The sequence below is a fragment of the Musca autumnalis genome, unplaced genomic scaffold, assembly GCF_047663935.1.
Source record: "Musca autumnalis isolate F117 unplaced genomic scaffold, ASM4766393v1 scaffold_1, whole genome shotgun sequence".
In the NCBI taxonomy this organism is placed as follows: domain Eukaryota; kingdom Metazoa; phylum Arthropoda; class Insecta; order Diptera; family Muscidae; genus Musca; species Musca autumnalis.
The window spans coordinates 52,690,039-52,702,531 of NW_027411644.1; the positions used below are offsets into that span (position 1 = coordinate 52,690,039).

A 12,493-nucleotide genomic window follows, 5' to 3' on the forward strand; every position below is an offset into this window, starting at 1 on the left:
AAATTATAATGAAAATTAAAATTAAAATTGAAATTAATATTGAAATTAAAATGAAAACGAATACTAAATTAAAATTTAAATTAAAGTTAAATTTAAATTTAAAATCAAATAAAAATATAATTAACATTAACAATTTAATAATAAAATTAAAATCAAATATATAATTATAACTAACATTAAATTTATAATTAAAATAAAAATTATAATTAAAATTAAAATTAATACTAAAATTAACATTAAATGTACAATTAAAATAAAAAATAAAATTATCAAAGAATTCTTTAGGAAGTTTCCTCTCCATGGGAGACCCATTTCCCATTTAGGAGGTCTTCGGTCTTTATAAGACCCATTTGTTAGTACTTCTATCTAAAAGATGTTCTACTATAGAGGTCTATCTATAAAAAGGGCCTTTAGCTCGACTTATAAATTACTCCTTTTAAGAGATCTTGTACAGTCATAGGCTGAGGGTCGGCTGAGCTGACTTATTCTCTTTTCTGTGTTTTTTAAATATTTTTTTATATTTTAATATTAATGTTTACATTTCTCTCTCTCACAGATGGCAGTCTATCCGATACGGCGCAAGATCGTAAAAAAGGTGCTGCGGACCAAGAACGTTCCCCCAAAAGTGGCAGTGGCATGGGTAAAAAATCGAATTCCACATCACAGCTGTCGGCAACAGGTATGAGCGTTTTGTTATGTTCCAAAATTCTGTTCACTTTTATCTAACAGTTTACTTTTGTATATAAGAAAAAAAATGAACTAAGTAAACCACAAAATTTCAAATCATACCACTACTTAAAACAAAAAAAAAAAAACACATAAGCTATTGTAGAAACTTCGTGGCCGTTATTTGTTTTGAGAAAAAAAAATCAATCGTATTTTTTAAAAACAATTAATTATATTTTACCAATTAAATGTTTTAATTTTCTTATTTAGTTTGGCATTCAGTTAGAACTCATTTTCAAATAATTTATTTCAATAAAATATTTTTAAGTTTTAATTTCACTAAACTTTCCTTTAGTTGAGTTACTAAAAACAATACTAACAAAATCGTTCGCTTAACAAAATTCGTTTTCTAACCACAACCAATTTGAATGTTTAAATATTGCATTTAACAAAAACAACAAAACAAACCACCTAAAATCATTTAGTATTTGTTTATAAACAAAAAAAAATATTTATACCTGAAAAAAAACTAACCAATTTCAAAAATATAACGAAAAGGTCGTAAAAGACGTATGGGCTTTGGAAAGAAGGGAAAAAGCTCATTTACGGTGAATCGCAGTGAAGAAGTAATACCAGGTGAGATACGAGGGGTACTGTCGCGTGGCTCATCTTCTGAAGCCGATGGTGGTCCAGATGGCTTAGGTCCAAATACTGGAGCCGATAGCGGGGACAGGTTCGCAAATAAATACTACTATATATTTTATTTTTCCTTTAAGTTTTTTTCTTAGTTATTTTTGAAACTATTTTGTATCTTTTTATTTTTTTTTTATTCGTTTATATTTCTACTCAACTATAACGATGATAAACATTAGCGCTTAAGTCTTGTACAAATATTCAAATTCAACATAAAAGCTTAACCAAGCCTAAAGCTGTGAAATAAGCTTTTTTGTATTTATATTTAAGACTTAATCTATAAGCATTTAATAACAATAATAAAATAAATATATTTATTATATTTGGTATATAAATTTGCGAAACCATTTACAACAACCACATTCCTAAGTCGTAAAGAACAAAAACTGCGTTAACCAACAACAAATATCCCAAAAACAAAAAATTCCAAGCCAAAAAACTAATTCCAAAAATAATTAAACACGGTCGTTATCGGCAAAGCTGATAGTTAAATACCCTGCATCACTGCATATCGTAATCAAAAGATCTCCGATGCTGGGAAGAATACATATATAACCCACACTTTTGTAATTAGCGACACCCGAACGAATTTTCTATAAACAACATATAACATGTTGAAGTCTTTCATCAACAACCGCAGAACACTTGAAGTCCCCCATAGTTAACAGAAGATATTTTGTGGTCTTACATAGACAAACGCAGTCAACAGAAGACTCATTGATGTCTTCTAAAGGCAACATATGACCTTCGAAATTGTCGCTTCGAACCATGGATGAATGTCTTGTTTAGGAACAAGGCTCCAGTTGGAGCCGTTTTTGATACAAATGACACCTTACGGAGGGTTTCTATCTATAGAAAACCCCCTTTATGATGTCTTCCGTCTATAGAAGACACCTGTAGGAGGCCCTCTATACATAGAAGACACCTCTTCGAAGCATTCAGAAGTTCTTCTATCTATAGAAGATCCTTTTAGGAGGTCTTCTAAGTATAGAGTATCCTTTAAGAAGTCTTCTATCTATAGACTATCCCTTTAGGAGGTCTTCTATCTATAGAAGACCCCTTTAGGAGGTCTTCTATCTATAGAAGACCCCTTTAGGAGGTCTTCTATCTATAGAAGACCCCTTTAGGAGGTCTTCTATCTATAGAAGTCCCCTTTAGGAGGTCTTCTACCTATAGAACACCCCTTAAGGGAATCTTCTATCTAAAGAAGATCCCTTAAGGAGGTCTTCTTTCCACAGGAGACATCTTAAGGAGGTCTTCTATCCATAGACCCCTTCAGGAAGTCTTCTATCTATAGAAGACACCTTTAAAAGGTCTTCTATCTATAGAAGACACCTTTAGGAGGTCTTCTATCTATATAAGACACCTTTAGAAGGTCTTCTATCTACAGAAGACCCCTTTTGGAGGGCTTCTATCTACAGAAGACCGGCTTAGGAGGTATTCTATCTTCAGAAGACCACTTTAGGAGGTGTTCTATCTATAAAAGACCCCTCTAGGAGGTGTTATGTCTATAGGAATCCCCTTTAGGAAGTCTTCTATCTATAGGGGACACCTTTAGGAGGTCTTCTATCTATATAAGACCCCTTTAGGAGGCCTTCTATCTATAGAAGATCCCTTTAGGAGGTGTTCTATCTATAGAAGACTCCTTTAGGGGGTCTTCTGTCTATAGATAGGAGGTCTTCTATTTTAGAAGACACCTTTAGCAGCAATTATATGTACAAAATCCCCTATAGGAGGGCTTCTATCTACAGAAGACCCCTTGAGGAGGTCTTCTATCTATAGAAGACCCCTTTAGGAAGTCTTCTATCTCTAGGAGGTGTTCTATCTATAGAAGGCCCCTTTTAGGAAGTCTTCCATCTATAGAAGACACCTTTAGGTCTTCTATCTATACAAGACTTTTTTAGGAGGTCTTATATCTATAGAAGACCCCATTAGGAGGTGGTCTATCTATAGAAGACTCCTTTAGGGGGTCTTCTGTCTATAGATAGGAGGTCTTCTATTTTAGAAGACACCTTTAGCAGCAATTATATTTACAAAATCCCTTATAGGAGGGCTTCTATCTACAGAAGACCCCTTGAGGAGGTCTTCTATCTATAGAAGACCCCTTTAGGAAGTCTTCTATCTCTAGGAGGTGTTCTATCTATAGAAGGCCCCTTTTAGGAAGTCTTCCATCTATAGAAGACACCTTTAGGAGGTCTTCTATCTATAGAAGACCCCTTTAGGAGGTCTTCTATCTATAGAAGACCCCTTTAGGAGGTCTTCTATCTATAGAACACCCCTTTAAGAGGTCTTCCATCTATAGAAGACACCTTTAGGAGGTCTTCTATCTATACAAGACTTTTTTAGGAGGTCTTATATCTATAGAAGACCCCTTTAGGAGGTCTTGTATCTATAGATGATCCCTTAAAGATGTCTTCTATCCATAGAAGGATCCTTTAACAGGTGTTCCATCTATAGAAGATCCTTTAGGAGGTCTTCTATCTTCTATCTATACAAGACCCCTTTAGGAAGTCTTCTATCTATAGAAGACCACTATAGGAGGTCTTCTATCTAAAGAAGATCCCTTAAGGAGGTGTTTTGTCTATAGAAGACCCCTTTAGAAAGTCCTCCATCTATAGAAGATACCTTTAGGAGGTCTTCTATTTATACAAGCCCCTTGATGGGGGCTTCTATCTATAAAAGAATCCTTTAGGAGGTCTTCTATCTATAGAAGACCCCTTTAGGAGGTCTTCTATGTATAGAAGACCCCCTTAGTAGCAATTCTATGTATAGCCCCCTTTAGGAGGGCTTCTTTCTACAGAAGACCGGCTTAGGAGGTATTCTATCTTCAGAAGACCCCTTTAGGAAGTTTTCTATCTATAGAAGACCCCTCTAGGAGGTGTTCTATCTACAGAAGACCCCTTTAGGAGGTATTCTATCTATAGAAGACCCCTTTAGGAAGTCTTCTATCTATAGAAGACACCTTTAGGAGGTTTTCTTTGTATAGAAGACTACTTTAGCAGAAATTCTATGTATAGAAATCCCATATAGGAAGTCTTCTATTTACAGAAGACCCCTTTAGGAGGGCTTCTATCTACAGAAGACCACTTTAGGAGGTGTTCTATCTATAGAAGACCCCTCTACGAGGTGTTCTATCTATTGAAGACCCCTTTAGGAAGTCTTCTATCTATAGAGGACACCTTTAGGAGGACTTCCATCTACAGAGGACACATTTAGGAGGTCTTTATCTATAGAAGAAGAAGGTCCCTTTTAGGAAGTCTTCCATCTATAGAAGACACCTTTAGGAGGTCTTCTATCTATAGAAGACCCCTTTACGAGGTCTTCTATTTATAGACGACCCCTTTAGGAGGACTTCTATCTATAGAAGACCCCTTTAGGAGGTATTCTATCTATAGAAGACCCCTTTAGGAGGTCTTCTATCTATAGAAGGCCCCTTTAGGAGGTTTTCTATCTATAGAAGGCCCCTTTAGAAGGTCTTCTATCTATAGAGGACCCCTTTAGTAGGTCTTCTATCTATAAAAGACCCCTTTAGGAGGTCTTCTATCTATAGAACATCCCTTTAGGAGGTCTTCTATTTATAGAAGATCCCTTTAGGAGGTGTTCTATCTATAGAAGACCCCTTTATGAAGTCTCCCATCTTTAGAAGACCCCTTTAGGAAGTAATCCATCTATAGAAGACACCTTTAGGAGGTCTTCTATCTATAGAAGACCCCTTTAGGAAGTTTTCTATCTATAGAAGACCCCTTTAGGAGGTTTTCTATCTATAGAAGATCCCTTTAGGAGGTCTTCTATCTGTAGAAGACCCCTTTAGGAGGTCTTCTATCTATAGAAGGCCCCTTTAGGAGGTGTTCTATCTATAGAAGACCCCTTTATGAAGTCTCCCATCTTTAGAAGACCCCTTTAGGAAGTAATCCATCTATAGAAGACACCTTTAGGAGGTCTTCTATCTATAGAAGACCCCTTGAGGAGGTTTTCTATCTATAGAAGATCCCTTTAGGAGGTCTTCTATCTATAGAGGACCCCTTTAGGAGGTCTTCTATCTATAAAATACCCCTTTAGGAGGTCTTCTATCTATAGAAGATCCCTTTAGGAGGTCTTCTATCTATAAAATACCCCTTTAGGAGGTCTTCTATCTATAGAAGATCCCTTTAGGAGGTCTTCTATTTATAGAAGATCCCTTTAGGAGGTGTTCTATCTATAGAAGACCCCTTTGTGAAGTCTCCCATCTTTAGAAGACCCCTTTAGGAAGTAATCCATCTATAGAAGACACATTTAGGAGGTTTTCTATCTGTAGAAGGTCCCTTTAGGAGGTCTTCTATCTATAGAAGACCCCTTTAGGAGGTTTTCTATCCATAGAAGACACCTTAAGGAGGTCTTCTATTCATAGAAGACACCTTAAGGAGGTCTTCTATCCATAGAAGGTCTTCTATGTATAGAAGACCCCTTTAGGAGGTGTTCTATCTATGGACGATCCCTTTTGAAGACCCCTTGAGGGAGTCTTCTATCTATAGAATACCCTTAAGGAGGTCTTCTATACATAGAAAATACCTTAAGGAGGTCTTCTATCTATAGAAGACCCTTTTAGGAGGTCTTCAATCTATAGATGATTCCTTTATGAGGTGTGCTCCCTTTAGGATGTCTTCTGTGTTCAGACGGTCCCATTAGGAAGTCTTAAATCTATAGGAGGTGTTCTATGCACAGAGGACCCCTTTAGGCGGCCTTCTATCTACAGAAGGCCCTTTAGGAGATAATTTCTATGCATGGAAAGCCCCTTTAGAAGGTGTTCTATATATATGTGTATAAGACCCCTTTAGGAGAAATCCCTTACATAAGGTCTTCTATCTATTACAACAACCCTTTGGTGGTATACTATCTATAAAAGAGGTTAGGATCGTTTATATCTGATTTTTGATGTCCAAGAGTTTGTGATTTTTCGATATTTCCATTTTCCAAAAACCGCTCATTTCAGCTTCGAACACCAACTTATTACGAAAATTCTTTATATGTTGTATGCAGTGATGCAGGGTATACCGAGAAAACGACTATTTACAAAAACAACAACAACAGCTACAAATTTTTTCCAACAATAACATATAAACAACTAACTTCCCCTATAAAATATATTATTTCAAAAAATATGTTTTAATTCAATTTGAAATTCCAAACAATCCAAAGTCGATACGTATTTTTAGGCTTTTACTTTGGCTGACAATTATAAAAATTGTAATTCCGAATGATAAGCCAATGATAATTCTTGGAAAAAGCTTTCACAGGATTCTATTACTGGCTCTAACAAACACTTTAGACCTCATCCGTAACGTTCCCCATACCCCAATAACGCAGAGCCAATTGCCAATCCATGTCTTTGATAAGCTTTTTCCCTAAGAATTATCTAAACAAAAGTAAATTTTAGTTAAAAATTTCATTGCTTCCTTTTATTGAAAACAAAAGATACCCAAATCCTCTATTTAAGTTCATTGTAGCCGTCTTATTCTAACCACATTCATTATTATTTATGCAAGAAAACAACCCGCTAGCATTAAAAATTTATTTATTTCCTATTTACAAATATTTAACTCCCTCTTATTTGGGTCATTTTTTTGAAACCATTTATTATTATACTATTTGCCAATTCTTAAGCTCCAATATTTATTTTTATCTAGAATTTGTTCCCGTTCGGTTCTGTCCTTTCCATTTATTTGGTTATTGCATGCGAATTGTTTTAACAATCCAGTTAATAATTTTTATTGCAAGTTTAAGTTTTGCTACACCATTCCAAAAATATCTATACATATGTATATTAAATTTTATCCTTAGAAACAAATACCAGGAAACGTGTCGGTAAGCTTTATTGTTTTAGTTCTTAATAAAGTTATTATTAAATCATGTTTCGTATTATAATTGAATTTAAAGGGTTAAAGTAAATATTGTAGCTAAATAAAGTTCTCGAAACCAGATCTGAAGCCAGTACAATACAGAACAAGTTGCGTTTAGCAATTTCATAATAATGTAAACCACAGACAGCTATCTCCATTATCTTGTTAATTACCACAATCTATAAACTCCCAGCAATTCTCTATTTTGTATATCTTCTATAAAAAAATATTGCATATTTAGACTATATAACAAAATTTCGGATTGTTGTTGCAATTGTGTCTTTTCGAGCCACTATTATTCAAAAAGGTTCTCTGTTCAATACTTTTTGCAAAAATGGGTCATTTTTCAAGACTATATCTTCCAAACTGTTAGGAATTTTGAATTTATCTCAGAGGCAAAGTTGTAGATCTTATCTTAAGGAACAAAAATTGTGAACACATATAATCCATCAAACTTCATATGCAAGGTCAAAATCGCCAAGGTCACATTTCTTTTAAAAAAATTTCTTGGGTTTTGGTCTGCAGCTATCAAACCGATCTAATTTGAAGCAAACAACCAACTACAAAAAAGCCTGACTGTAAAAGTAGGCAATCCCATCTTTGCAATGATGCAAAATAGGTTGGCGTAGGTGGCGAAATAACAGAAATATCACAATAGTCGGTAGTACATCCCATTTTTCCCGTTTTTAAATCACGCTACAAGTCTGACTTTTGATCGGATCTCACAGAAAGAGAAGCCTAGTAATGTTGGTGATGGTCGGATAATATTCAGGGACCGGAATGGTCAAAAAGCTTATGTGGAGAACATTCAACGTTTTATACATATGCGAATTCCATATGCGTATTCCAAAAGGAAAGCCCGTCAATGGAAGAAGATAAGATTTCCTTTACATGATTGCAAAATATATTGGCGTGGGTGGTCATACAACGGAGATATCGCAAAAATCGGTAATGCATCCAATTTTTCCATTTTTTGTAATCAAGCTACGAGTCGCAATTTTGATAGGATCGTCACGATATTTTGGTGGTTAATAGGGCTCCCAGAAAGGAAGAAGCATATTGAGTTTGGTGATGGTCGAACAATATTCAAGAGCCGGAATGGGCAAAAAAACTTATGTGGACAAAAATTAAAAGTTTTGTTCTTATGCCAATGTCTCCGCTTTTAGTAGTGAAAAACCCGGGAAAGTCCTACAATGGATGAGGAAAATATCACCTTTATTATGATGCACTTTCCCGTTTTTTATTTTAATTGTACTGATGAGTATCCCAGCTTTGGTTGGATGCGTTTCAACAATGAAGATATGTTCCCAATTACTTTACCATGCTTGGTGAGCACGTCCGCCTTGCGCTCATAAAGTCTGCGGTTCGATTTACAAGCCCGGAAGTGTAATGTAGGCGACATTTCCTATGTAGGTCCCATATCATTGAACTAATGTGAATCGGCGCACATACGGGTAATATAGGCCAAAAGTTGATCAAAACTTAACATATAAAAATCGCGTTTTTAAAAACAAACTATTGGTAAACAGTCACCTGACCCTTTTCCCCATTCGCTATGACCATCCGCAACTATCTGCGGTTAACCAATCCAAAGCAGCAGCCGTTTGAACTCAACTATAATGAGAACAAAAAAATTATGTTTAAATATTATAAAATGAAGTGAACATTGAAATAAAAATATTTTCGCGAAAATATATAATTTTCAAGGTTTTTTGTTTTTGTATATTCTCCGTACAAGATAAGCTTATAAAAGTTCCAAATTGTATTTGCAGTTTCACTCTTTAATAACGTTTGCGGACCATAGTTACTTTTGATGTTTTATGCAAGATTCTGCATATTATGCTGATTCAAAGATAATACGCTACGCATAGTTGGGCCAATCTGAAAAAATCATATTTTTCTCCACTGCAATCATGAAAACCTTTAAATTTGTTTCTGCAGTTAAATTGGAATAATTTATGTAAAACAATTTAAAAAAATTAACAAAATATTTTGGCAACGTTTGCCAAAACTCATTTTTGATCTGTCTTAAAGCCGCGGCTCTTTTTTTATCAGACTAAATCAAAACTTTTGATTAATGTTTGCGCCATTCGGAAAAATCACTGGTTTTTCTGAAGTAAAATTTAAATACGTTTACAGTCCTTACAACATCCTAGTAATTGGACTCTAAACGCGTAAATTTGATGCGTCAATATTCTTTTTGCGTATAAAATTTACAGGTGTCATTCAATTTCTTTCATTCAATCTTCTAAGCCCTTCCGTGTTCAAATCCATTCACTAAAACGGTGGATATACATACGTTGAAAATAGGAAACTCTGCAAAAAAAATATCTTGACAAATCAGCGTACTAAACTCGAATTTCTTTACAAATGTTGACATAAGTGGAATCCTTTATACGTGATTATAATATTTGCGAAAACGATTGTCATAAATTACAGTGATAAGCGAGTAATATGTTTTTTTACGCACAATAGGATGTGGAGGAACATCCGCGGTTCTTGGAGAATCTATGTGAAATAGGTGTATTTTAACGTATTTTTGATATATGCTACTAAAACCGGATCCGCATCAAAATCTAATGCGCATTGCGCGACTTTTACTCTTAATTTCTTATCCTTATAAGTTATCATAGTAAGCAACTAAGCTTTCTCGATGGCAAACCTTACTTCTTGATAAAGCCTAAGAAGTATACATTAATAATTGTATGGGATTTTAGCAAAATAGTGCGAGACCTCCCAATTTTTCTAATTAAACCAAAATATATATTTGCAACAATATATTCCAGTAATAAGTTTTTCTCTTTTGTTGTTGCTATAATATGCAATTTATATACCCAATCTCTATAAATTTGATTTCATATTTTTCCACGCATTGTCTGTAGATATTTTTGATGTATTTTTTTAAGGTTTGTAAGGATTATGGTACAGGATAATTTGGATTTAATTCAAGATTTGTTTTTAATTTTTTTTTGATTTTCCGCAAAAATAAGAACAATTTTTAGAAATTATGGTGCTTCTACAGATGGATGTCGAATGCTATTACTGATATCCGCATACATTTTCTCAATACAACAAATAGGAAATTTAAAAATATTTTTTTATAAGAGAATAAAAACCGCCATAACTTTTGCGCGCATCGGCAAATTTTGTGAACCTCCATACTACAAATCGTAGATGTGCTCGCAACAAAATTTTGTTTTTTTTTTTCAAATGGAATGGTAAAGGAAATTTGGTTTTTACCATATAAATCTGAACCGATTGTATCATTGTCTTCTAAGCTAGTTTTGTAGGTTTGTACCAATATTCAGCTTGATCGGACCTATACTACGCTTTTAGTGCATTATTTACCTCATATCCGATGCTAATATATATGGGAGCTATATCCAAATCTGGACCGATTTTCATTATTTTCTAAAAAAATAGTCCTTGGACCATTATTAACTTAGCTTTAATATGTATATTGTTCTTTATGATGGAATCTCCTAAATAAAACGCTTGCCGTTTAATATTTTCACCATTTTTAAGCGTTTTATTTGAGATATTCCATCATGAAGAAAAATATACATATTGAAGCGAAAAATTATTTTCTAGTTTTCAGTGCAAAAAAAAAAATAAAAACAAATAAATAAAATAAATAAAACACTGTAACTTAATATTTTTTAACTTTCATTAAGAACCGTTCATAGACAATTCACATGTTCCAGAAAATTGTTTATTGATGCCTTTGCTACATTATTTTAGTTGGTTGTTTTCTTGAATATTGAACGGTTTAGTATCTGTGGACCGGAACCAGAGAAAACAGGATACAAATCACATTTGCTTTGCTATTTTGACCTTTAAGAACCGTTTATACAGGATTCGTATATTCTAGAAAGATGTTTATTGAGATTTGAAATAAATTTTGTAGTTGCTTGTTTGCTTCAAATTTGGTTTGATAGCTGTAGACCAAAACCAGAGAAAAAAATTTAAAATAAATTTGACTTTGGCCATTTTGACCTTGCAGATGATGTTTGATGGATTATATGTTTTCACAAATTTTGTTCTTTAAAATAAGAGCTACAACTTTGCCTCTGAGATAAATTAAAATTTTCTAACGGTTTGGAAGATATAGTCGTGACTAAATGACCCCTTTTTACATCAAACCTTTGGAGGCCTATATCAGCGAAAGTTGATGAGATAAGGAAAAACGGCGAGACACGTGTCTTCTGTTTTTTGGTGTTCTATCACACTGCGGAGTCAGAATATGGTTAATAAAACATGACTCAAAAAATTACACACTGTGTATTTGATTAAAAATGTGCTGCAAGGGGTAAATTAATTATATCGACTTCGTTATTATATAATTATCTCATAATATCCTTGTTATTTGACAATAAACCTCGAAGTGGGGACAGCAAAATTAAGACCGAAATTCTGCCCTAAGGTTAGTAAAAGCAAATATAAAATTGTGTACCAAAAGAATTAAGTTTACATTTTATTAAGTTCGGATACTTCGTCTTGCTTTGCCAACCTCAAATTATCGTGAAATGCCTAAGTTGGTCCAACTTAGTCATTTGAATAATGACTAAGTTGGACCAAACATTCGTTTTAAATTGTAGCTAATATAGCTCTAGTTCACTGTATTAGTTCCAAAATGTATGAGTAGCTTCATACAAACTAACGTATGATATCACGTATACGCAGATTTTTCATACAAATGGTGTGTACCATTGGAACTGCGTAGTGAACTAAATTGGCACAACTCAACATTTTACACAAAATATTTCTAAAATGTGTGTTAGTTAAGTTTAGCTTACCTTCAAGAATACAATTTTAATGAAATATTAAAAATATTACTATTTTTTTAAAACCCGGTTAACCGACACAAATAACCGGTTTTTTCGGTTAACCGAAAATGACGTTTTTGTCGAAAACCGGTTTCGGTTTTGTAACTCAAAACCGGGTAACCGGTCAACCGGTTTCGGTTTTGGACTCCCTACTCGATTGGTCAACTGCAACTGTTTTAAAAATGATTTACTAAACGGACACCAAATCAAGTTAAATAAAACATTGTAAAAACTGGGAATTTCTGTATCATGATTCCAAATCTGTTCTTTCTGATTGTAACATGGAAGTAGAGTTGTATAATCTTGTTCATAATTCACTGTCCCAGCCCCAGTCCCAGTTCAAAAAAAAAAATAAATAATTATAATAACAGTAACGTCGTACCAACTACCGTGTGAAATTAAGCATACACAGTTTTTTTCATACAAACGACC

At 34.0% G+C, this 12,493-nt stretch overlaps 1 protein-coding gene across 4 annotated transcripts in view; it reads left to right on the forward strand.

Annotated features, from left to right (window-relative positions):
* Rim (Rab3 interacting molecule) overlaps positions 1 to 12,493 on the forward strand; it is a 282,788-nt gene that overhangs the window by 204,467 nt on the left and 65,828 nt on the right. For all 4 annotated transcript variants that reach the window (XM_073974159.1, XM_073974170.1, XM_073974180.1 and 1 more), the window contains 2 exons: positions 557 to 679; positions 1,225 to 1,399. In XM_073974159.1, the coding sequence (XP_073830260.1) occupies positions 557 to 679; positions 1,225 to 1,399 (298 nt within the window). The remainder of the gene's footprint in view (positions 1 to 556; positions 680 to 1,224; positions 1,400 to 12,493) is intronic.